The 23,519-nt window shown below is 49.7% G+C and overlaps 1 protein-coding gene across 1 annotated transcript in view; it reads right to left on the bottom strand.

Annotated features, from left to right (window-relative positions):
* The window catches only part of LOC149434920 (mucin-17-like), a 69,591-nt gene that overhangs the window by 17,798 nt on the left and 28,274 nt on the right, over positions 1-23,519 (bottom strand). The window contains exon 7 of the mRNA XM_089663217.1: positions 23,332-23,403. Coding sequence (XP_089519343.1) covers positions 23,332-23,403 — 72 coding nt within the window. The remainder of the gene's footprint in view (positions 1-23,331; positions 23,404-23,519) is intronic.

Raw genomic sequence — 23,519 nt, forward strand, 5'->3', positions numbered from 1 at the left:
TATGGGGCTTGGTGGCACCTATGGAAGGCTTGTAATCTGCCAGCAACCTATGACAAAATGGACAACCGCAGGAGTGTGAGGAGATTTCAAAGTGGCACATGGCAGAGTGGAAGCAATGGGAGGACGTACAGGGACCCAGGTCACACTGTGGGCTCAGCAGCAGCGTGACCAGGAGGTACGGGGGCCCATGGCCGATATGGGGCCTGGCGGCACCTATGGGAGGCCGCTAATCTGCCAGCAACCTATGACAAAATGGAACCCTGGGCTGGGGCAGGCAGAACCGCCGTATCTTTATCACGTTTTTCACAGGCCACCGAATGGCGACGCTGCATATGCTGACGCAACGCTGTAGTCCCAACATGGGCCCCCTGGCCACGCTTGACTTTATGGCCACATAGTCGACATTAGGCTACGTTTACTTCCTCGGGCGGCTTGACGAAAACTTGCCACACCGCCGAGTAGGAAACTTTGCACCCACTACTCCTCGCTGGCTGACTGCTACTTCCTCCGTGCACACCGGCACCACTACTGGCTGTGGTGGTAGGCTGCAGTGGAGCTGCTGCTCTACTCCGTGGCCGTTTGCCTCCACTGACAAAGCTGCGACCCTGCTGCCTCCTGGCAGCAGCAATGGGAGGCCGTACAGGGACCCAGGTCACACTGTGGGCTCAGCAGCAGCGTGACCAGGAGGTACGGGGGCCCATGGCCGATATGGGGCCTGGCGGAACCTATGGAAGTCCTCTAATCTGCCAGCAACCTATGTCAAAATGGACAAGCACAGTAGTGTGAGGAGACCTCAAAGTGGCACATGGCAGAGTGTAAGCAATGGGAGGCCGTACAGGGACCCAGGTCACACTGTGGGCTCAGCAGCAGCGTGACCAGGAGGTAGGGGGGCCCATGGCCGATATGGGGCCTGGCGGAACCTATGGAAGTCCTCTAATCTGCCAGCAACCTATGTCAAAATGGACAAGCACAGTAGTGTGAGGAGACCTCAAAGTGGCACATGGCAGAGTGTAAGCAATGGGAGACCGTACAGGGACCCAGGTCACACTGTGGGCTCAGCAGCAGCGTGACCAGGAGGTAGGGGGGCCCATGGCCGATATGGGGCCTGGCAGAACCTATGGAAGTCCTGGAATCTGCCAGCAACCTATGTCAAAATGGACAACCGCAGTAGTGTAAGGAGACCTCAAAGTGGCACATGGCAGAGTGTAAGCAATGGGAGGCCATACAGGGACCCAGGTCACACTGTGGGCTCAGCAGCAGCGTGACCAGGAGGTACGGGGGCCCATGGCCGATATGGGGCCTGGCGGAACCTATGGAAGTCCTCTAATCTGCCAGCAACCTATGTCAAAATGGACAAGCACAGTAGTGTGAGGAGACCTCAAAGTGGCACATGGCAGAGTGTAAGCAATGGGAGACCGTACAGGGACCCAGGTCACACTGTGGGCTCAGCAGCAGCGTGACCAGGAGGTAGGGGGGCCCATGGCCGATATGGGGCCTGGCGGAACCTATGGAAGTCCTGGAATCTGCCAGCAACCTATGTCAAAATGGACAACCGCAGTAGTGTAAGGAGACCTCAAAGTGGCACATGGCAGAGTGTAAGCAATGGGAGGCCGTACAGGGACCCAGGTCACACTGTGGGCTCAGCAGCAGCGTGACCAGGAGGTACGGGGGCCCATGGCCGATATGGGGCCTGGCGGAACCTATGGAAGTCCTCTAATCTGCCAGCAACCTATGTCAAAATGGACAAGCACAGTAGTGTGAGGAGACCTCAAAGTGGCACATGGCAGAGTGTAAGCAATGGGAGACCGTACAGGGACCCAGGTCACACTGTGGGCTCAGCAGCAGCGTGACCAGGAGGTAGGGGGGCCCATGGCCGATATGGGGCCTGGCGGAACCTATGGAAGTCCTGGAATCTGCCAGCAACCTATGTCAAAATGGACAACCGCAGTAGTGTAAGGAGACCTCAAAGTGGCACATGGCAGAGTGTAAGCAATGGGAGACCGTACAGGGACCCAGGTCACACTGTGGGCTCAGCAGCAGCGTGACCAGGAGGTACGGGGGCCCATGGCCGATATGGGGCCTGGCGGAACCTATGGAAGTCCTCTAATCTGCCAGCAACCTATGTCAAAATGGACAAGCACAGTAGTGTGAGGAGACCTCAAAGTGGCACATGGCAGAGTGTAAGCAATGGGAGACCGTACAGGGACCCAGGTCACACTGTGGGCTCAGCAGCAGCGTGACCAGGAGGTAGGGGGGCCCATGGCCGATATGGGGCCTGGCGGAACCTATGGAAGTCCTGGAATCTGCCAGCAACCTATGTCAAAATGGACAACCGCAGTAGTGTAAGGAGACCTCAAAGTGGCACATGGCAGAGTGTAAGCAATGGGAGGCCGTACAGGGACCCAGGTCACACTGTGGGCTCAGCAGCAGCGTGACCAGGAGGTACGGGGGCCCATGGCCGATATGGGGCCTGGCGGAACCTATGGAAGTCCTCTAATCTGCCAGCAACCTATGTCAAAATGGACAAGCACAGTAGTGTGAGGAGACCTCAAAGTGGCACATGGCAGAGTGTAAGCAATGGGAGACCGTACAGGGACCCAGGTCACACTGTGGGCTCAGCAGCAGCGTGACCAGGAGGTAGGGGGGCCCATGGCCGATATGGGGCCTGGCGGAACCTATGGAAGTCCTGGAATCTGCCAGCAACCTATGTCAAAATGGACAACCGCAGTAGTGTAAGGAGACCTCAAAGTGGCACATGGCAGAGTGTAAGCAATGGGAGGCCGTACAGGGACCCAGGTCACACTGTGGGCTCAGCAGCAGCGTGACCAGGAGGTACGGGGGCCCATGGCCGATATGGGGCCTGGCGGAACCTATGGAAGTCCTCTAATCTGCCAGCAACCTATGTCAAAATGGACAAGCACAGTAGTGTGAGGAGACCTCAAAGTGGCACATGGCAGAGTGGGAGCAATGGGAGACCGTACAGGGACCCAGGTCACACTGTGGGCTCAGCAGCAGCGTGACCAGGAGGTAGGGGGGCCCATGGCCGATATGGGGCCTGGCGGAACCTATGGAAGTCCTGGAATCTGCCAGCAACCTATGTCAAAATGGACAACCGCAGTAGTGTAAGGAGACCTCAAAGTGGCACATGGCAGAGTGTAAGCAATGGGAGACCGTACAGGGACCCAGGTCACACTGTGGGCTCAGCAGCAGCGTGACCAGGAGGTAGGGGGGCCCATGGCCGATATGGGGCCTGGCGGAACCTATGGAAGTCCTCTAATCTGCCAGCAACCTATGTCAAAATGGACAAGCACAGTAGTGTGAGGAGACCTCAAAGTGGCACATGGCAGAGTGTAAGCAATGGGAGACCGTACAGGGACCCAGGTCACACTGTGGGCTCAGCAGCAGCGTGACCAGGAGGTACGGGGTGTCATGGAAATTTTGTATTGTTGGTCGAACTTTAAATGTGTCATGTATTTGTGTTATTCATATGTCTCTCGTGTGGCTTAATTAAAGCTCTGAAGGCTGCAATTGGGCCATGCGCATGTACAATGTATGTATTACAGTACTCAGCTTGGTAATGGATGAGATGGCAGATCTGCGCTTATAGACCGGCGTGTATACCACCACGGCATTCCATGCGAATGCTGCTGTCAGTAGACCGTGGGCCTGTATCCACATATCAGCAGCATGGTACCACGTGGGCTTCATAACGCAATGCGCAAGCGGTGTGAACTCCACGTGTAGGCTTGTGCATATCTTACAACCCATTACTAATCTGAACTGTATCTCGGATGGATGTGTTTTAATAAAGATCGTATCGGGCCCATCCAGGTACAGACTGATATTTTTAGGGAGTGCTTGTGCAGAGAATTTTACATACCAATAGAAGCTAGTAGGACAGGAAATATGACCTCAGATGGCTCATAGGGGGGAAGGGGAGGAAGTCTGCTGACCTCAGAAGGTTCATGGGGGAGGACCAGTGATAGATAATAGCAAAGGCTATGCTCCAATTGGAATGTATATCCTCTGTATAGGTACTCCCCATTGCATTGTTCGGTGGGAGGGATTGACTTTATTCATGTGGGGGGCATGTGTGTATTCTTAATAAAACAGAGAGCTGAGCCTAAAATCAGCCCTTATGTGGATTGCAACCAGCCTTAGAGTGTCGTGTGATCATTCCAGGGTAACGGAGCTCCATCACCCACAAATTCAACAGAACCAAAGTATTTGGATGGGCAGGAATCGTGTAGTTTGGCTGCAGTCGTGGTAAGCGAGATTCGCACAGCTTTATGGGGGATTTCTGCGCATCCAACTGCGAGTACTCACGGTAAGGAGAAATTCGTTAAAGCGAATTTCCAAGACAGTTTGGCGAGCCTGGTGGATACTAACGCGTATTCTTGCGTAGCTAACCTAGAACGAGGGGGGAATGGCCATCATGAACTAGCAAAAAGTATGCCGGCACATTTCAGGTCTCTCTGCCATTAAGAGGATCGCTTTTTGCGTGTTCGTGTGGCTGATTTCGCTCTCTGTTAGCTAACAAGAAATACCGCTTAACAAGGACCACGTTTTTTGTCCTAAACTCTTGATTTGTGGGTGAAAAGACGAGGGTTTGTCTCTGCTGAGAGCAGCAGGGGGGGTGGGTTTTGGTTGGCTGGATTTGGTCAAGTTTAAAAATCTTCCAACCAAAAATTAAACGGGTATATGTTTTAGTGGGTAAAAGTTGTTGCATAGTGTTAGGTAAGTATTTGTGGGCTGTAGGTACTGTGGTGATTGCTTTACCCCCCTCCACGTGAGGTAATTATTACAGTGCTGAAAGGCTTAGGTTAATTGTTAACTGTTGTAAGATCTCTGTGTGTATGTGATCTGTACAATGTTTTGTGGTATTACTGCTCCCAGCAAGCATGCAGCAGGGGGTCCTTTCTGTTACATGTGCATGTTAGTGTGATATGTTGGTGTTTTATGTCCGTTCTGTGATTGTGCCCAAATTGTGTTGTATGTGTGCTTCATATTGTTGTGTAATTGTCCAGTGTATGTTCTGTCCAAACGTCTGTTTTATGTAAGAGGCAATTTTGAGGCTAGAGGCTGCCGTGTGCTTCCCTGTGGGGGGCCATTCTAGCGTTACCATGTGCTTCCCTGTGGGGGGTCATTCTAGTATCTGCCATGTGCTCCTCTGTGGGGGGTCATTTTCTTGACTAAACCACATGGACTCCTTTTGTTTGGTGGCCATTTCGTTGGCTACCAAATGTGCAGTAATCTCTATGCAATGTGCATGAAGTTTCCTATATGCATTTGACCCATATTGTGTTTTTAATCCAAATTTTTTACAGTTTCATTTGTTTGCTTTTAGCTTTAAATTTGCGTATTGCCAGCCAATTTAAAGTGTATTAAGCGAGTTTTCCCTTCACGTGTTCCACATTTAATGAGCGCGGTGTAGTCTGGGTTTTTGCACATAGATTTCTTGTATAGTGATTATGTTTTTCTTGTGTTTTTCCTGTTAAAAGTAGTTCCTTATTGTAAAGCGGGTTTGTTTTAAGCTGCTGTGTCGCGTGTTTCACGTCCAGCAGACTTTTTGTGTAAACGGTTCTAGGTGGTTGCAGTAAAGATTGCGTGTATAACGTGGATCGTTTAGCGGTGCTGATAGGAGTGATTTTTGCGTCAGCAACAAGGTTACTTTTGGCGCAGTTTTTCGGTTTACCTCTGTGTAATTGTTTTACTGTGAAACGTCCCGTGTTTTTCATAAGGATCCACTTTGTCCTTTTTAACAGTTTTTCAGGTTGAAAAGAGTTTTTTTTTCTGTGTGTATTAGGAAAGTTTTTTTCTTTACACAAATTTCCTAAAGGTCAGTTAGCAGGTTTCTGCCCAACCAGTGACCCCTAAGTAACATCCAAGAACCCCTCTTTTTGTTTTGACTTGTGTTAGCTACTGTGTGCAGGGAGAGAAAAGCCACTTTCATCATTGTGCGGTGTGGCCTGCCAAACACAGTGGGTGATGAGAACCACATAAATTACGCTGTGCGAGTGGGCGGTCCAGGGAAGTCCTGGTTACCACAAACACTTCGGGTGGTCAGGATCACACAAATTGCGCTGTGGGAGTGGGAGGTGTGCTCTCAGTCTGACCGCCACTTGATGCGCTTCGGGTGATCGATAAGTATCACATAAATTACGCTGTGCTGGGAAAGTGGTGGAATCAGGCCTCTCGGTAGGATCCCACCGAGTGCTCCAGGGGGTAAACAGGTACCCGGACGCGGGATATATACCAGTGACTAGTCACGATGGGCAGTAGTCAGTCCATGAAGAGAGAGGGGGAACCAGCCCTCTTCAGGGTAAGGACAGCTGCACAACTGATGAAGGTGAGTTTGGGGGGGAAGTCTACAGAACCCCTCAAAAGGTGGAATAAATGGTCGAAGGGTACCAGATGGGAAATTCCCCGGGAAGGTACATTTGACGCATGGAGGTGGGAAAAATTCATCTCTGAATTTGGACCACGGATGCAGGCGTCAGAACTAGAGATCGCACAGCTATGGCTTCACAGGTCAATCCGATTAGGGAAGCAAGGCATACATAAACTGGTGTCTGTCCGGAAGAACCAGGTGATGTATACCTGGCCTCCAGAGGGAATAAAACAGGAGGATCCGGTGTCAGAGGTGGAGGAAGCTCTTTCAGGGCTGACTCTACTAAGGCAGGCAGGATCAGGGTCTGCTGGGGTTCCCCAACAACCAACAGTGACTGAGATAAGTATAACTGCACCTGTCTCTTCTGTTAGTGACGTCACTCTTGATGTACCTTCTGTCTCTATGCCTCAGCCTCTACCTCTACCTCTCCTTTCTTCCTGCTTCACCCCAGCTCCTTCTGTTTCCAACTATGAAGCCTTCTCAACAACCGATTTGCAGACTATCTGTGAATCAAGGGGAGTAGACACCCGGTTAAAAAACAGGGCGGATTGCATCAAAGCGCTACGAACCACTGATCAGACCCCTGCCCCCCAGCTATACCCTGATCTGAGGGACCTCAAACCTGAAGGTGCAGTAAGCGAGGTGGTTAATCTAAGCCCACCGATGATGCTGGGTCAGCCCTTGCACTCTTCCCGGACCGAGGCCTATCCAGTCAGGGTGCAGCAATTTGAAGGTCCTCCCAATGCACGGGGGGAACGGACTTTAGGGGAACGGGTAGTTTGGCATGTCCCCTTCACCCCGGCAGAGATCCGCACTATTCTGGCTGAGCTCCCGGACTATCGAGTCAATCCGAGAGGATTTGCTCGAATGTTTGGACAAAACCAGTTCAGCTATGGTATGAGCGGGTCAGATTGTGCACAGATCCTACGGGCAAAGGTGGGCATGGAAGTGGCCAGTACAGTGATTGCAGGGTGCTCTATAACCACGCATGAGGAGATGACTTCAGGGGGCAAAGAGTTCTGTACACAGCTAAAGGCAAAGCTTCCAGAAATGTATGGTGCTACCTCTACTACGGACATGATGAAGCTCACCCAGGGTCCTAATGAGGAAAGCGCCTGCTTCTGGCGCCGTCTCAAGCAGACGGCACTGGATGCGGATCTGGAAGTTGGACCTGATGCTCCAACTGAAGGGGTAAAGGTGACCGCGACGCACATTCTGTTGCGGGCCAAATTTTTGGAAGGCATCGATACTAAAATTCGGGAAAGGCTGGTTCTGGCCCGACCCGAATATAATGAGATGTCTATCCCTGCTATCCTTTCCACTCTTGCGGCAATAGAGAGGGAAATGGATAGAAGAAAACAAGACAAGGCCAAAGTTCTTATGTCCCAGACCCCACACGAAAAACCAAGGGATCTGGGTCACAGGAAGAATAGGCCCCCACCCAGGTGCTTCCAGTGCCACCAAACGGGGCACATGAGGAGGAGCTGTCCCCAATTACCTAAAGGTCGGTGGCAGTTCATTCCTGATGAGTCCTCCGCCCCTATGACCACCATGGTAAGTAACTCCTATGAATTCTCATAGGAAGTTGACAAATCGGTGTCGGCCCAGATCCATCTTTTTCTAGAGGAATTAAAATATCCCCTCCCTTGCCTCACCGACACCAGTGCAGCAAGAACGGTCCTGCGAAAACAGGACATCCAAGGCAAGGTACCCCTCTCAGGGGAAAACCCTCCTAACCCCTACTAACCTCACTATCAAACGATGCACTATTCTTAACCCAGCTTCTCTTCTTCCTGTGTCGGAAGATGAGAAGGGGGGGGAGGACAGCAATGACAGTGCTGAATTTTGCAACACGACTAACAATACTAACACCTCTTCTGCTAACATGTCTTCTTTGTCCACTACTAATCTCTCTTCCAAAGGACACGACTGCATCTCTTTGGTGGAACTGGAGTCAGCGGCGACACACCCCATATCACCCCGAGAGTAGCGGTAAGGTTGAACGTCTTCCGATACCCAAAAACCTTGGCCTGAGTGTCTCCCCATTGCCCCCTATTCCATCCGGAATGCCCCTCGGCAACCACATGGGCTGTCACCCTACGAGGTGTTGTTTGGGGGACCTCCCAAAACAGGGTTGTACTTTCCTCAACAGTTGTCGTCTTTGCATTCACAGCTTACAGGTTATGTGCAATCTCTGCAACGGGAGCTGCAGAAGATACACCATCGGGTTCGCGAATCGCTCCCCGATCCAAATACAATAACAGGTGTTCTTTCTATTGAGCCAGGTGATTGGGTCGTCCTAAAGAAACATCAAAGAACCGGACTCGAGCCACGGTTCACCGGACCATACCAAGTCCAGCTGACGACACCTACCTCACTCAAGCTCGAGGGACGAGACAACTGGGTGCACGCAAGCCACTGCAAGAAGCTTCTCAGCTACACCAGAGAATGAGGGGTGTCATTTTCCTTTTTCTTTTTGTTTGTATGTCATACATGTGTGTGAACGGAGGAAAAGACGGCAGATACCCCAACCTTTTATTTAAAATGCACCTGCGTTTAGCCAGAACCGCCAACAAAACCAACTGTTGGGTATGCTCTAAGCCCCCACCCAGTCATCACATGTCCGCAATGGCCGCTGTTCATGCCCTATATGACATCCGCGTCGGCATGAAAAAGCAAGGGACCCCTGGTCAGCCCCCACGTAGACATTTGTCGGTAGAACTTAATGACACATTTTTAGCAGGTAACATCAGTTTCAGCACCAATATTAGCTCTAGCTCCTGTAGGGCCCTCACCAGTCCATTATGGGTAACTGGGCAGCTAGGCAGCCCTCAGGTGTGCTTTAACATCAGCTTTGGCACAGGTAACAAGTTTGTTGGGACTACCACCTGCGAGGGAGGTATAACTGTCAATCTGACTAACCAGACTTCCTTTCTGAGTAACCACACTGACCGACCAGACCACGTGTGTTGGAAGGACGGATGTGATGTGCAGACTGAGGGAGCAATCCCCCAGTCTGTGCAACTGTTGCTCAGTACCAGAGGCCGAACGAGGAACTCCTCCTGTTCTGCTCTGACAGGTCCATACTATTTTCTGTGTGGTTCGGCAGCCTATAGAACATTTCCCCAGAACGCGAAAGGTTCGTGTGCCCTCATAAAGCTAGTCCCCGCATCCTATGTAGTGATGGACCATGAAGAGTTGATGGTCCACAAGAAGGTAAGGATGGCAGGGAGAGTTCGCAGGGAGCTGTTCTCTGAGGGCGACCAGGCATGGGCTTGGTTCCCCTCATGGACAGGATGGGGAATAGAACTTATGAAGCGCCTGAACAATTTTTCTGTCATCGTGGATAGTATGTTTAACGAGACCGTAGAGGCTGTCAGAGAAATTGCCCAAGAACAACGGCAGATGGGAATTTTAGTGCTTCAGGAGAAGATGGCCCTTGATTACCTTTTAGCCGCCAAAGGGGGGTTCTGTGAGTTCATCGGAGAGGATTGTTGTACTTGGATAGAAGACACCGATGACAAGGTCCAGGCCCATATGGACAAAGTTAGTGAACTACAGGGAAAAGCTAGAGCTATAGCTAGTGAGGGTTGGAATCCGTTCAAGGGTTTGGGAGGATTGGGAGATTTCCTGTTCTCCATCGGATCTTGGTTGAAGGAAGTGGGAGTGTATATCCTGATGCTTCTCTTTTTCATCTGCCTTTTATATGCCGCGGTGAGATGTTCCTGTTGCCTCATCGACCGTGTAAACCAAGCTCGGGCAGACGACCACATCTCCATGCCCGCTCCTGGGATCCCACTCCAACCACTGATCGGAGGAAGACCTCACCAACCATCCACCTTCTCTACAGATTACGTCCTGGCTTCCCTCTAATTTATCTCTCTGAAGACCACATTCTCCAAGACCTTCAAGCAAGCTTCAAGCCTCATCATGGTTTGTGTCTGCGATTTGGAAAACTGTCTGGGTCGAGACCAGCCTTGTGTGGCCCCGTCTGCAGGGGCAATTTGAGAATCTGTTGCTGGATCTCCCCAGACCACCGTGGGATCACAAGCTTTATTCATACCACAAGTCTGTTTGTGGTTTTTGCAAGAGCCTTCCTGTAGTGAAGGTTCCAACGCTCTTGAGGATCATCGCTTCAATCAAGCCTGTTTGCGTCGAGTCTGCGTCGGGTCTTGTTGTTTCAGGTACCCCGTGGAGCTTTATTCTCAGGGACAACTACAGGAACTCTTTGAAGTTTGAGACTACACCCATCAAGCTGAAGAAGATCAAGAAGGGACACGAGGAGAATATGATAAAACAGGAGGGAATGTCATGGAAATTTTGTATTGTTGGTCGAACTTTAAATGTGTCATGTATTTGTGTTATTCATATGTCTCTCGTGTGGCTTAATTAAAGCTCTGAAGGCTGCAATTGGGCCATGCGCATGTACAATGTATGTATTACAGTACTCAGCTTGGTAATGGATGAGATGGCAGATCTGCGCTTATAGACCGGCGTGTATACCACCACGGCATTCCATGCGAATGCTGCTGTCAGTAGACCGTGGGCCTGTATCCACATATCAGCAGCATGGTACCACGTGGGCTTCATAACGCAATGCGCAAGCGGTGTGAACTCCACGTGTAGGCTTGTGCATATCTTACAACCCATTACTAATCTGAACTGTATCTCGGATGGATGTGTTTTAATAAAGATCGTATCGGGCCCATCCAGGTACAGACTGATATTTTTAGGGAGTGCTTGTGCAGAGAATTTTACATACCAATAGAAGCTAGTAGGACAGGAAATATGACCTCAGATGGCTCATAGGGGGGAAGGGGAGGAAGTCTGCTGACCTCAGAAGGTTCATGGGGGAGGACCAGTGATAGATAATAGCAAAGGCTATGCTCCAATTGGAATGTATATCCTCTGTATAGGTACTCCCCATTGCATTGTTCGGTGGGAGGGATTGACTTTATTCATGTGGGGGGCATGTGTGTATTCTTAATAAAACAGAGAGCTGAGCCTAAAATCAGCCCTTATGTGGATTGCAACCAGCCTTAGAGTGTCGTGTGATCATTCCAGGGTAACGGAGCTCCATCACCCACAAATTCAACAGAACCAAAGTATTTGGATGGGCAGGAATCGTGTAGTTTGGCTGCAGTCGTGGTAAGCGAGATTCGCACAGCTTTATGGGGGATTTCTGCGCATCCAACTGCGAGTACTCACGGTAAGGAGAAATTCGTTAAAGCGAATTTCCAAGACAGGGGGCCCATGGCCGATATGGGGCCTGGCGGCACCTATGGGAGGCCGCTAATCTGCCAGCAACCTATGACAAAATGGACAACCGCAGGAGTGTGAGGAGATTTCAAAGTGGCACATGGCAGAGTGGAAGCAATGGGAGGACGTACAGGGACCCAGGTCACACTGTGGGCTCAGCAGCAGCGTGACCAGGAGGTACGGGGGCCCATAGCCGATATGGGGCCTGGCGGAACCTATGGAAGTCCGCTAATCTGCCAGCAACCTATGTCAAAATGGACAAGCACAGTAGTGTAAGGAGACCTCAAAGTGGCACATGGCAGAGTGTAAGCAATGGGAGGCCGTACAGGGACCCATGAGAGACTCTAGACTTGGCAGCAGCATGAGGAGGCGGTATATAGGGGCCCATGGCAGATTAGGGGCCTGGCAGAAGCTATGTGAGGCCCGTAATCTGCCTGCACCCTATGTCAAAAAATTAAACACACCAGCAGTGTGAAGAGACGTGAAAGTGGCACATGGCAGCAGAGTGTGGCGATGGAGACAGCAGCAATGGGAGGCCGTACAGGGACCCATGAGAGACTCTAGACTTGGCAGCAGCATGAGGAGGCGGTATATAGGGGCCCATGGCAGATTAGGGGCCTGGCAGCAGCTATGTGAGGCCCGTAATCTGCCTGCACCCTATGTCAAAAAATTAAACACACCAGCAGTGTGAAGAGACCTGAAAGTGGCACATGGCAGCAGAGTGTGGCGATGGAGACAGCAGCAATGGGAGGCCGTACAGGGACCCATGAGAGACTCTAGACTTGTCAGCAGCATGAGGAGGCGGTATATAGGGGCCCATGGCAGATTAGGGGCCTGGCAGCAGCTATGTGAGGCCCGTAATCTGCCTGCACCCTATGTCAAAAAATTAAACACACCAGCAGTGTGAAGAGACCTGAAAGTGGCACATGGCAGCAGAGTGTGGCGATGGAGACAGCAGCAATGGGAGGCCGTACAGGGACCCATGAGAGACTCTAGACTTGGCAGCAGCATGAGGAGGCGGTATATAGGGGCCCATGGCAGATTAGGGGCCTGGCAGCAGCTATGTGAGGCCCGTAATCTGCCTGCACCCTATGTCAAAAAATTACACACACCAGCAGTGTGAAGAGACGTGAAAGTGGCACATGGCAGCAGAGTGTGGCGATGGAGACAGCAGCAATGGGAGGCCGTACAGGGACCCATGAGAGACTCTAGACTTGGCAGCAGCATGAGGAGGCGGTATATAGGGGCCCATGGCAGATTAGGGGCCTGGCAGCAGCTATGTGAGGCCCGTAATCTGCCTGCACCCTATGTCAAAAAATTAAACACACCAGCAGTGTGAAGAGACCTGAAAGTGGCACATGGCAGCAGAGTGTGGCGATGGAGACAGCAGCAATGGGAGGCCGTACAGGGACCCATGAGAGACTCTAGACTTGGCAGCAGCATGAGGAGGCGGTATATAGGGGCCCATGGCAGATTAGGGGCCTGGCAGCAGCTATGGGAGGCCCGTAATCTGCCAGCACCCTATGTCAAAAAATTCAACACACCAGCAGTGTGAGGAGACCTGAAAGTGGCACATGGCATGAGAGACTCTGGACCTGGCAGCAGCAGGAGGAGGCGGTATAGGGGCCCATGGCTGATTAGGGGCCTGGCAGCAGCTATGTGAGGCCCGTAATCTGCCAGCACCCTATGACAAAAAATGTAACACACCAGCAGTGTGAGGAGACCTGAAAGTGGCACATGGCAGAGTGTGGCGATGGAGACAGCAGCAATGGGAGGCCGTACAGGGACCCATGAGAGACTGTGGACCTGGCAGCAGCATGAGGAGGGGGTATATAGGGGCCTATGGCAGATTAGGGGCCTGGCAGCAGCTATAGGAGGCCCGTAATCTGCCAGCACCCTATGTCAAAAAATTCAACACACCAGCAGTGTGAGGAGACCTGAAAGTGGCACATGTTTGAGGCATGATTCATGGCGGATTTAGTCAGTTGTGTCAGGAACTGGTGGTTTGAAATCCAGACTAATCCACGCCTGATTCATTTTCACAAACGTGAGTCTCTCCACACTTTGGGTGGACAGTCGTGTCCTCCGCGGAGTTACAATACCTCCTGCCGCACTAAACACGCGCTCCGATGCCACGCTACTGGCCGGGCATGACAGCCTTTCAAGGGCAAATTCAGCTAGTTGGGGCCAAAGGTCAAGTTTCGTTGCCCAGTAGTCAAGGGGATTGTCTACCTCGGTTGGCAGGGTGCTGTCCAAGTAGGCCCAAGCCTGTTGTTTGAGCTCCTGCTCCAGGTCCACCTGATGCTGCTGCTGCTGCTGCGGCTGGTTAGTAGTTTCCTCACTGCGCTGGTGAAGAAAGCTACTCATCATCGACTGCAGACTGAGGCAGCCGCTGCTGGTGGAGCTGCCACTGCTCCTACCACCCCACCCCTCCCCTGCTGCCATGCCAGCGGAACGCGAGCGCACAGGGCCCACAGTGTCTGAGGATGGACGTTGGCGCACAAAGGCAGAGACCAACTGACTACATAGGTGGTTTTTATAGTACGTAATTTTGGCCTCCCTCTCAGCAGGTGTGAAAAAGGCCACCATTTTGGACCGGTAGCGAGGGTCCAACAAGGTGGACAGCCAAAAGTCATCCCTCTGTCTGATGGTTATTATTCGGCTGTCGCTACGCAAGCAACCGAGTATGCTATGGGCCATTTGTGCCAAGGAATGCGAGGGACTCCCTGCCTCCATCTCCACAGCATACTGCCACGGTGCGTCTGGGTCCTCTGTCTCCTCCTCCTCCTCCTCTACCAGATGCTCCTGCTCCTCCACTCCTGTCCGCTGAGTGGAAAAACCACCCATTTCACTCAATAATTCCTGAGCACAAATGTCCTCCTCTACCTCCTCCTCTTCTTCCTGTCCTGCCCCCACAGGGGTCATGTGGCGTTGAGATCTGTGCGCCACGTCTACCGCACCCTGACCAGCCATTGTTAACAGCATTTGTTCCAGGACGTGCAACAGAGGAATGACGTCGTTCATCCCATAGTCCTGCCGACTCACGAATAGCGTGGCCTCCTCAAAGGGCCTCAGCAAGCGGCAGGTGTCACGCATGAGCTGCCAATGGCTGACATCTAAGTTACACAGGGGAGTACCTTTATCCGCTTGTAACATCAGGAAATCGGTGATGGCCTTTCGCTGCTCGTAAAGGCGGTCTAACATGTGTAGGGTTGAATTCCACCTTGTTGCAACGTCGCAGATCAGGCGATGCTGTGGAATTCCGTTCTGCCGCTGCAGCTCAATGAGGGTGTTCTTTGCGGTGTAGGAATGGCTGAAATGCATGCACAGTTTACGTGACATTTTAAGGATGTCTTGCAGTGGGATGGTGGATTTTAGGAACCGCTTGACAACCAGATTGAACACGTGAGCCATGCATGGCGCATGGCACAACCTTCCTTGACGCAGAGCAGACACCATGTTCTTTCCGTTGTCGGTCAACATGGTTCCGATTTTCAGTTTGCGCGGAGACAGCCATCTGTCGATTTCTCTGTTCATTACACTCAGAAGTTCCTCCCCTGTGTGACTACGTTCGCCAAGGCATACCAGATGCAGCACAGCGTGACACCGTTGCGCCCTGCACATGTGATATGCCGGTCGGGTAATGGGACTTGGCACGGGGGTGGCGGCTGAGGACACGGCGGAAAAAGAGGTGGTAGAGGCGGACATGCTTGCTGGACCAAGGACGTGCAAACGTGGAGGCAAAAGCGTCGTGACCTGTCCAAGTTGCTGGTGCGGCTGTGCCGGCACCACGTTCACCCAGTGGGCCGTAAATGACATGTACTGTCCCTGACCGTAGTTACAGCTCCACACGTCGGCGCTGCCGTGCACTTTGGCAGAGACCGACATGCTCAAAGACTGGCCCACCATCTCTTCTACATGTGAATGCAGGGCTGGCACTGCCTTTTGGGCAAAGAAATGACGGCTTGGCACTCTCCACCGCGGCGCGGCACAAGCCATCATTTCTCGGAAAGGTGCTGAGTCCACCAGTTGGAAAGGGAGGGACTGCAGCACCAGCAACTTGGACAGGAGGACGTTCAGCTTTTGCACCGTCGGGTGCGTGCTCGCAAACTGTTGTCTCTTGGATACGGATTCCAAGAAAGACTGTTGATGGAATCCGAGAAGAGGAGTAGCAGGAGAAGGAGCATCTGAACAAGCGGAAGATGCCAACGAGCGACAACTCCCCTCAGCAGAGGTGTTGGAGCCTTGACTGGCTGATAGAGGGCGATTGACGACGTCGGGTGACGGAGCAAGTAACGGAGCGGGTGATGGAGCGGGGGCTGGGGCAGGCAGAACCGCCGTATCTTTATCACGGTTTTCCCAGGCCACCGAATGGTGACGCTGCATATGCTGACGCAACGCTGTAGTCCCAACATGGGCCCCCTGGCCACGCTTGCATTTCTGGCCACATAGTCGACATACGGCTACGTTTACTTCCTCGGGCGGCTTGACGAAAAATTGCCACACCACCGAGTAGGAAACTTTGCCCCCGCTACTCTTCACTGGCTGACTGCTACTTCCTCCGTGCGCACCGGCACCACTACTGGCCGTGGTGGTAGGCTGCAGTGGAGCTGGTGCTCTACTCCGTGGACGTTTGGCTCCACTGACACTGATGCGACCCTGCTGCCTCCTGGGCAACCCACCAACTGTTTCGCTCGCTGCCAAGCTGGCACCCTCTTCTCCTGATGATGCGGAAGAAATTGCCTGATGACGACGAGGCAGCCAAGTGCGATCAACCTCCTCATCATCAAGTACGGTCTCCGCCTCACTACTAGCCCCCTCGGCTGCGTCTGGGTCAGGAGACAGACCTGTCTCTAGACCGGCTACCGAGCCACTCTCCTCGCCAGTACTTGTTCGCCTGGCTGCTGAAAAGGCCGATGTCTCCCCCCGTTCCTGACCGCCCTCTGTTAGCTCTTCCTCACTGTACAGTGGGGCTGAGCCCACAGCATGCGATACTTCGCTTGGTGAGGGAACAGCAAAGGACAGGGGCAGGTAGAGGACACGTGATTTCAGTGGGCTTGCTCCCGGGCCATGCCAACTAACGGTTGTGTCTGACGTACCCACCGACCGTTGGCTGTAGGTGTCAGAGGTGACCTGGGAAGAGGAAGACGACCGAGCCAACCAATCAATGACGGCAGGGTTGTCGGTGGAGACACGACCGCTGGATGACACCGGGAGCACTGGCCTCTGGCTGCGAATACTGCTGCCTCGACCCCTTCCTCTGCTGCCACGTCTGCTCGCTCCTAAAACATTGCCTCCTCTGCCACTCCTCTGCATGTTGTCTGACATACTCTACGATTCAACGATTAGGTGTCCCTGAGTAACAATTCTGTGTCCCTGAGTAACAATTCTGTGTCTGTGCGAGTAACAATTCTGTGTCTGTGCGATTAACAATTCTGTGTCTGTGCGAGTAACAATTCTTTGTCTGTGCGAGTAACAATTCTCTGGCACTCAGTAACAATTCTGTCTGTCCCTGAGTAACAATTCTCTGGCACTCAGTACCAATTCTGTCTGTCCCTGAGTAACAATTCTCTGGCACTCAGTAACAATTCTGTCTGTCCCTGAGTAACAATTCTCTGGCACTCAGTAACAATTCTGTCTGTCCCTGAGTAACAATTCTCTGGCACTCAGTAACAATTCTGTCTGTCCCTGAGTAAAAATTCTGTGTCTGTGCGAGTAACAATTCTGTGGCCCTAACTAGCGTTTCTTTGTCCCTAAATAACAGTTCTGTGGCCCTGAGTAACAATTCTGTGTCTGTGCGAGTAACAATTATGTGTCTGTGCGAGTAACAATTCTGTGTCTGTGCGAGTAACAATTCTTTGTCTGTGCGAGTAACAATTCTCTGGCACTCAGTAACAATTCTGTCTGTCCCTGAGTAACAATTCTCTGGCACTCAGTAACAATTCTGTCTGTCCCTGAGTAACAATTCTCTGGCACTCAGTAACAATTCTGTCTGTCCCTGAGTAACAATTCTCTGGCACTCAGTAACAATTCTGTCTGTCCCTGAGTAACAATTCTCTGGCACTCAGTAACAATTCTGTCTGTCCCTGAGTAACAATTCTGTGTCTGTGCGAGTAACAATTCTGTGGCCCTAACTAGCGTTTCTTTGTCCCTAAATAACAGTTCTGTGGCCCTGAGTAACAATTCTGTGTCTGTGCGAGTAACAATTCTGTGTCTGTGCGAGTAACAATTTTGTGTCTGTGCGAGTAACAATTCTCTGGCACTCAGTAACAATTCTGTCTGTCCCTGAGTAACAATTCTCTGGCACTCAGTAACAATTCTGTCTGTCCATGAGTAACAATTCTCTGGCACTCAGTAACAATTCTGTCTGTCCATGAGTAACAATTCTGTCTGTCCCTGAGTATGAATTCTGTGGCCCTGAGTAACAATTCTGTGTCTGTGCGAGTAACAATTCTGTGTCTGTGCGAGTAACAATTCTGTGTCTGTGCGAGTAACAATTCTGTGTCTGTGCGAGTAACAATTTTGTGTCTGTGTGAGTAACAATTCTCTGGCACTCAGTAACAATTCTGTCTGTCCCTGAGTAACAATTCTCTGGCACTCAGTAACAATTCTGTCTGTCCCTGAGTAACAATTCTCTGGCACTCAGTAACAATTCTGTCTGTCCCTGAGTAACAATTCTGTCTGTCCCTGAGCATGAATTCTGTGGCCCTGAGTAACAATTCTGTGTCTGTGCGAGTAACAATTTTGTGTCTGTGCGAGTAAGAATTCTCTGGCACTCAGTAACAATTCTGTCTGTCCCTGAGTAACAATTCTCTGGCACTCAGTAACAATTCTGTCTGTCCCTGAGTAACAATTCTGTCTGTCCCTGAGTATGAATTCTGTGGCCCTGAGTAACAATTCTGTGTCTGTGCGAGTAACAATTCTGTGTCTGTGCGAGTAACAATTCTGTGTCTGTGCGAGTAACAATTTTGTGTCTGTGCGAGTAAGAATTCTCTGGCACTCAGTAACAATTCTGTCTGTCCCTGAGTAACAATTCTCTGGCACTCAGTAACAATTCTGTCTGTCCCTGAGTAACAATTCTCTGGCACTCAGTAACAATTCTGTCTGTCCCTGAGTAACAATTCTGTCTGTCCCTGAGTATGAATTCTGTGGCCCTGAGTAGCAATTCTGTGTCTGTGCGAGTAACAATTCTGTGTCTGTGCGAGTAACAATTCTGTGTCTGTGCGAGTAACAATTCTGTGTCTGTGCGAGTAACAATTCTGTGTCTGTGCGAGTAACAATTCTCTGGCACTCAGTAACAATTCTGTCTGTCCCTGAGTAACAATTCTCTGGCACTCAGTAACAATTCTGTCTGTCCCTGAGTAACAATTCTGTCTGTCCCTGAGTATGAATTCTGTGGCCCTGAGTAACAATTCTGTGTCTGTGCGAGTAACAATTCTGTGTCTGTGCGAGTAACAATTCTGTGTCTGTGCGAGTAACAATTCTGTGTCTGTGCGAGTAACAATTTTGTGTCTGTGCGAGTAAGAATTCTCTGGCACTCAGTAACAATTCTGTCTGTCCCTGAGTAACAATTCTCTGGCACTCAGTAACAATTCTGTCTGTCCCTGAGTAACAATTCTCTGGCACTCAGTAACAATTCTGTCTGTCCCTGAGTAACAATTCTGTCTGTCCCTGAGTATGAATTCTGTGGCCCTGAGTAACAATTCTGTGTCTGTGCGAGTAACAATTCTGTGTCTGTGCGAGTAACAATTCTGTGTCTGTGCGAGTAACAATTCTGTGTCTGTGCGAGTAACAATTCTGTGTCTGTGCGAGTAACAATTCTCTGGCACTCAGTAACAATTCTGTCTGTCCCTGAGTAACAATTCTCTGGCACTCAGTAACAATTCTGTCTGTCCCTGAGTAACAATTCTGTCTGTCCCTGAGTATGAATTCTGTGGCCCTGAGTAACAATTCTGTGTCTGTGCGAGTAACAATTCTGTGTCTGTGCGAGTAACAATTCTGTGTCTGTGCGAGTAACAATTTTGTGTCTGTGCGAGTAAGAATTCTCTGGCACTCAGTAACAATTCTGTCTGTCCCTGAGTAACAATTCTCTGGCACTCAGTAACAATTCTGTCTGTCCCTGAGTAACAATTCTCTGGCACTCAGTAACAATTCTGTCTGTCCCTGAGTAACAATTCTGTCTGTCCCTGAGTATGAATTCTGTGGCCCTGAGTAACAATTCTGTGTCTGTGCGAGTAACAATTCTGTGTCTGTGCGAGTAACAATTCTGTGTCTGTGCGAGTAACAATTCTGTGTCTGTGCGAGTAACAATTTTGTGTCTGTGCGAGTAACAATTCTCTGGCACTCAGTAACAATTCTGTCTGTCCCTGAGTAACAATTCTCTGGCACTCAGTAACAATTCTGTCTGTCCCTGAGTAACAATTCTGTCTGTCCCTGAGTATGAATTCTGTGGCCCTGAGTAACAATTCTGTGTCTGTGCGAGTAACAATTCTGTGTCTGTGCGAGTAACAATTCTGTGTCTGTGCGAGTAACAATTTTGTGTCTGTGCGAGTAAGAATTCTCTGGCACTCAGTAACAATTCTGTCTGTCCCTGAGTAACAATTCTCTGGCACTCAGTAACAATTCTGTCTGTCCCTGAGTAACAATTCTCTGGCACTCAGTAACAATTCTGTCTGTCCCTGAGTAACAATTCTGTCTGTCCCTGAGTATGAATTCTGTGGCCCTGAGTAACAATTCTGTGTCTGTGCGAGTAACAATTCTGTGTCTGTGCGAGTAACAATTCTGTGTCTGTGCGAGTAACAATTTTGTGTCTGTGCGAGTAACAATTCTCTGGCACTCAGTAACAATTCTGTCTGTCCCTGAGTAACAATTCTCTGGCACTCAGTAACAATTCTGTCTGTCCCTGAGTAACAATTCTGTCTGTCCCTGAGTATGAATTCTGTGGCCCTGAGTAACAATTCTCTGGCACTCAGTAACAATTCTGTCTGTCCCTGAGTAACAATTCTCTGGCACTCAGTAACAATTCTGTCTGTCCCTGAGTAAAAATTCTGTGGCCCTAATAACGTTTCTGTGGCCCTAAGTAACAATTCTCTGGCACTGAGTAACAATTCTGTCTGTCCCTGTGTATGAATTCTGTGGCCCTAACTAGCGTTTCTTTGTCCCTAAATAACGATTCTGTGGCCCTCATTAACAAGTCTGTGTCCCTGAGTAATGGTTCTCTGTCCCTAAGTAACTTTTCTCTGTCCCCAATTCTCGTTTCTGTGGCCCTAACTCTGTCCCTGTCCCTAGTACAGAGCGGTCTGCCTCTGTTCAATGACTGCAGGCAAATGAAGAATTCCAAAATGGCCGCTATATATACCTCGACCATTACACAGTGCTGGCTGGCTGGCTGCTGATTGGCTGATGCGATCACATGTCGTTGAGGAATGCATTATGGGGCAGCGCGCCTTGTCTGCGCGCCTTCCCAGACATCCCCGCTCCGTCGCCGCACATGTCAGCCGCCATTTTCAGAAAAATTTCGATTCGCGCGTCCGAATTAGGCTATTTTTCGGATTCGGCACGAATCGAAATTTTTCCGATATTCGACTCGAATTCCACTTCGGATACTTCGATTCGCTCATCTCTACATATAACCTTAAGTATTTGCAGATATGAAAAAGAAACAAAGTAAAGTACTTATTCCATCCCACACATTGGACATTGTGCCTCTTAAATATCCTTATCCCCCCAGTACCTCACTTAAAAGTGGAAAAGGCAGAAACCCAACAATGCCAGGCCTTATCAAACTTTGTAGAGCAGTCCCTACTCAAATAGGTCACTTTATATAGGGGTAGCATCTTATTATTCAAGGCCTTTCAAAAAGATATTGAGGGAGCTTCCGTTTTTTTTTCCAATGGAGCAGGATGGCCTTACGGGCATAAAAGAGGGTTACTAATATAAATGTGTGCTGCACACGCAAGAGTGCCAATTCCTCCACTAATCTAAGAAGACAAACTGAGACGGTCTGCGGGATTTGCAATGCTGTAAGATCGACCAGAGACAGGATCAGCTCGGTTCTGTATGAACTGATCAAAATCCACCAGTGAAGGTTTACAACACCAGCAGTCCACCGAGCCGGACAATATGTGGGATTACCCCTTGCGCAATTTGGTATTGGCCATGGACCGCCTCATTCAATTTAAACTGGTGCATAGAATCTACTACATGCCTGCCAGATTGGCCTGCATATACAGCCTGTATATGCAGACCAATCTGGCAGGCATGTAGTAGATTCTAAGCACCAGTTTAAATTGAATGAGGCGGTCCATGGCCAATACCAAATTGCGCAAGGGGTAATCCCACATATTGTCCCGTCTCTCTCCCTGAAGTTTAAAAACCACAGAGGTCCACTGTGCCAGGCATTTCTCCAGTGACTTAGGTCTAGTAGCAAAGAGTTCTTTATATACTCCCAATAAAGTTTTCTTAAGGGCATCAGAGCAGAGCAACTGCTTCAGCTCCGAGGTCCTGATAACTAGGTCAGTACCACCAAACTGAGCCACAAAGGCATGCCTGAACTGTAGGTAAACGAAAAAATACCAGTTAGAAAGTAGGAACTTTAATTTCAGTTCATCAAAGGTAAGATGTCTGCCCACTCCTGTTATGTCTTTGAGCTATTTAATCCCCTTACTAGCTCAGACTACAGGGTCAGGTGTGGCGTTAAGGTTTGGGAGATAAGGATTAAACCATAACAGGGAAGCAGGCTAGTATCCCGTCTCTTCAGGTTGTACTACACTTTACACTCTATCCCAGACCCTTAGGTTGACTTTTATGGAGCTTGTTAGGGGAGCAAGGACCTGGGGACCTCTAGGGAGTAAGTTATGTAACCCCTCATAGGAGCCCACCAATGCAGCCTCAAGAACTGTGGAAGCATCTTCCATATCTTTAAAAAGCCAGCGGCATGCAAAAACCATTTGGCTTGCTAGAAAGTACTTATATAGATCAGGAAGCACTAGACCACCCTGACCCAAGGGCTTCTAAAGTGGACTTTTATATATATTTTTAAGACTTATGTTTTATTAAAATTTTGTAGATTTTAGACACACTCCTAGTGTATGCGGATCTGTCTCTATTTTAATTTTTCCTTGATATACTGTATATTTGGGGTGAAGGTGCTTTTAATATGAGTTGAACATTGTGTTTTCCAATACTTCATTTGTTTTCAAGAGCAATTTGACTAATATACTCATTGATACATCATAGTTTCTGAATCAAAGTACAATGGTGTCCTCGCGTATTTTAATGGCACAGGTTTCATCAATGTTTGGAGGGTAGATGCTTGTTGAATGCAGAGAATGAATTTGGACAGGGGTGTTTGTTTCAGGGGTTATAGTGGTGGGTGTTTGTAAAGAGCTGACTAATGCTTTTGAAGAGGGTAATAGAAGGGAATCTGAAGGGACAATGGAAAGTTGAAATGACATGGGAAGTTTCTGAAACATTGTTATTTATGTACCTAACTATCCAACTACCTTTCGATTTCTCAGCTGCTGTGCAGGGGCCTGCTGACTGAACTTAAACTTAATAGATTGCTTAGCTGGTTGCTAAAATTAAGTAGTTATGGTAAATCTAAAAGAAAATTGTCCACAGACTGTGCAATCAGACATATGGCCAGCTTTGAACTACATCCTGCACATTTAAAAACTTACCTTTTTCAGTGGGTGGAATATTTGGGGTAATTCCAAGTAGTCCATCAATACACATATAAATATATTTGTCATCTGTAATAAGAATGAAATTGAATAAATACTTAGAAATACTTATAATCATACAACTACAGTATGTAGATAAACTATTTGTCCAACATTTTGTGGACACCTGACTATCACACTTATAA

This window comes from Staurois parvus, unplaced genomic scaffold (assembly GCF_062004578.1).
Source record: "Staurois parvus isolate SC_StPar_1 unplaced genomic scaffold, SC_StPar_1.0 ptg001642l, whole genome shotgun sequence".
In the NCBI taxonomy this organism is placed as follows: Eukaryota; Metazoa; Chordata; class Amphibia; order Anura; family Ranidae; genus Staurois; species Staurois parvus.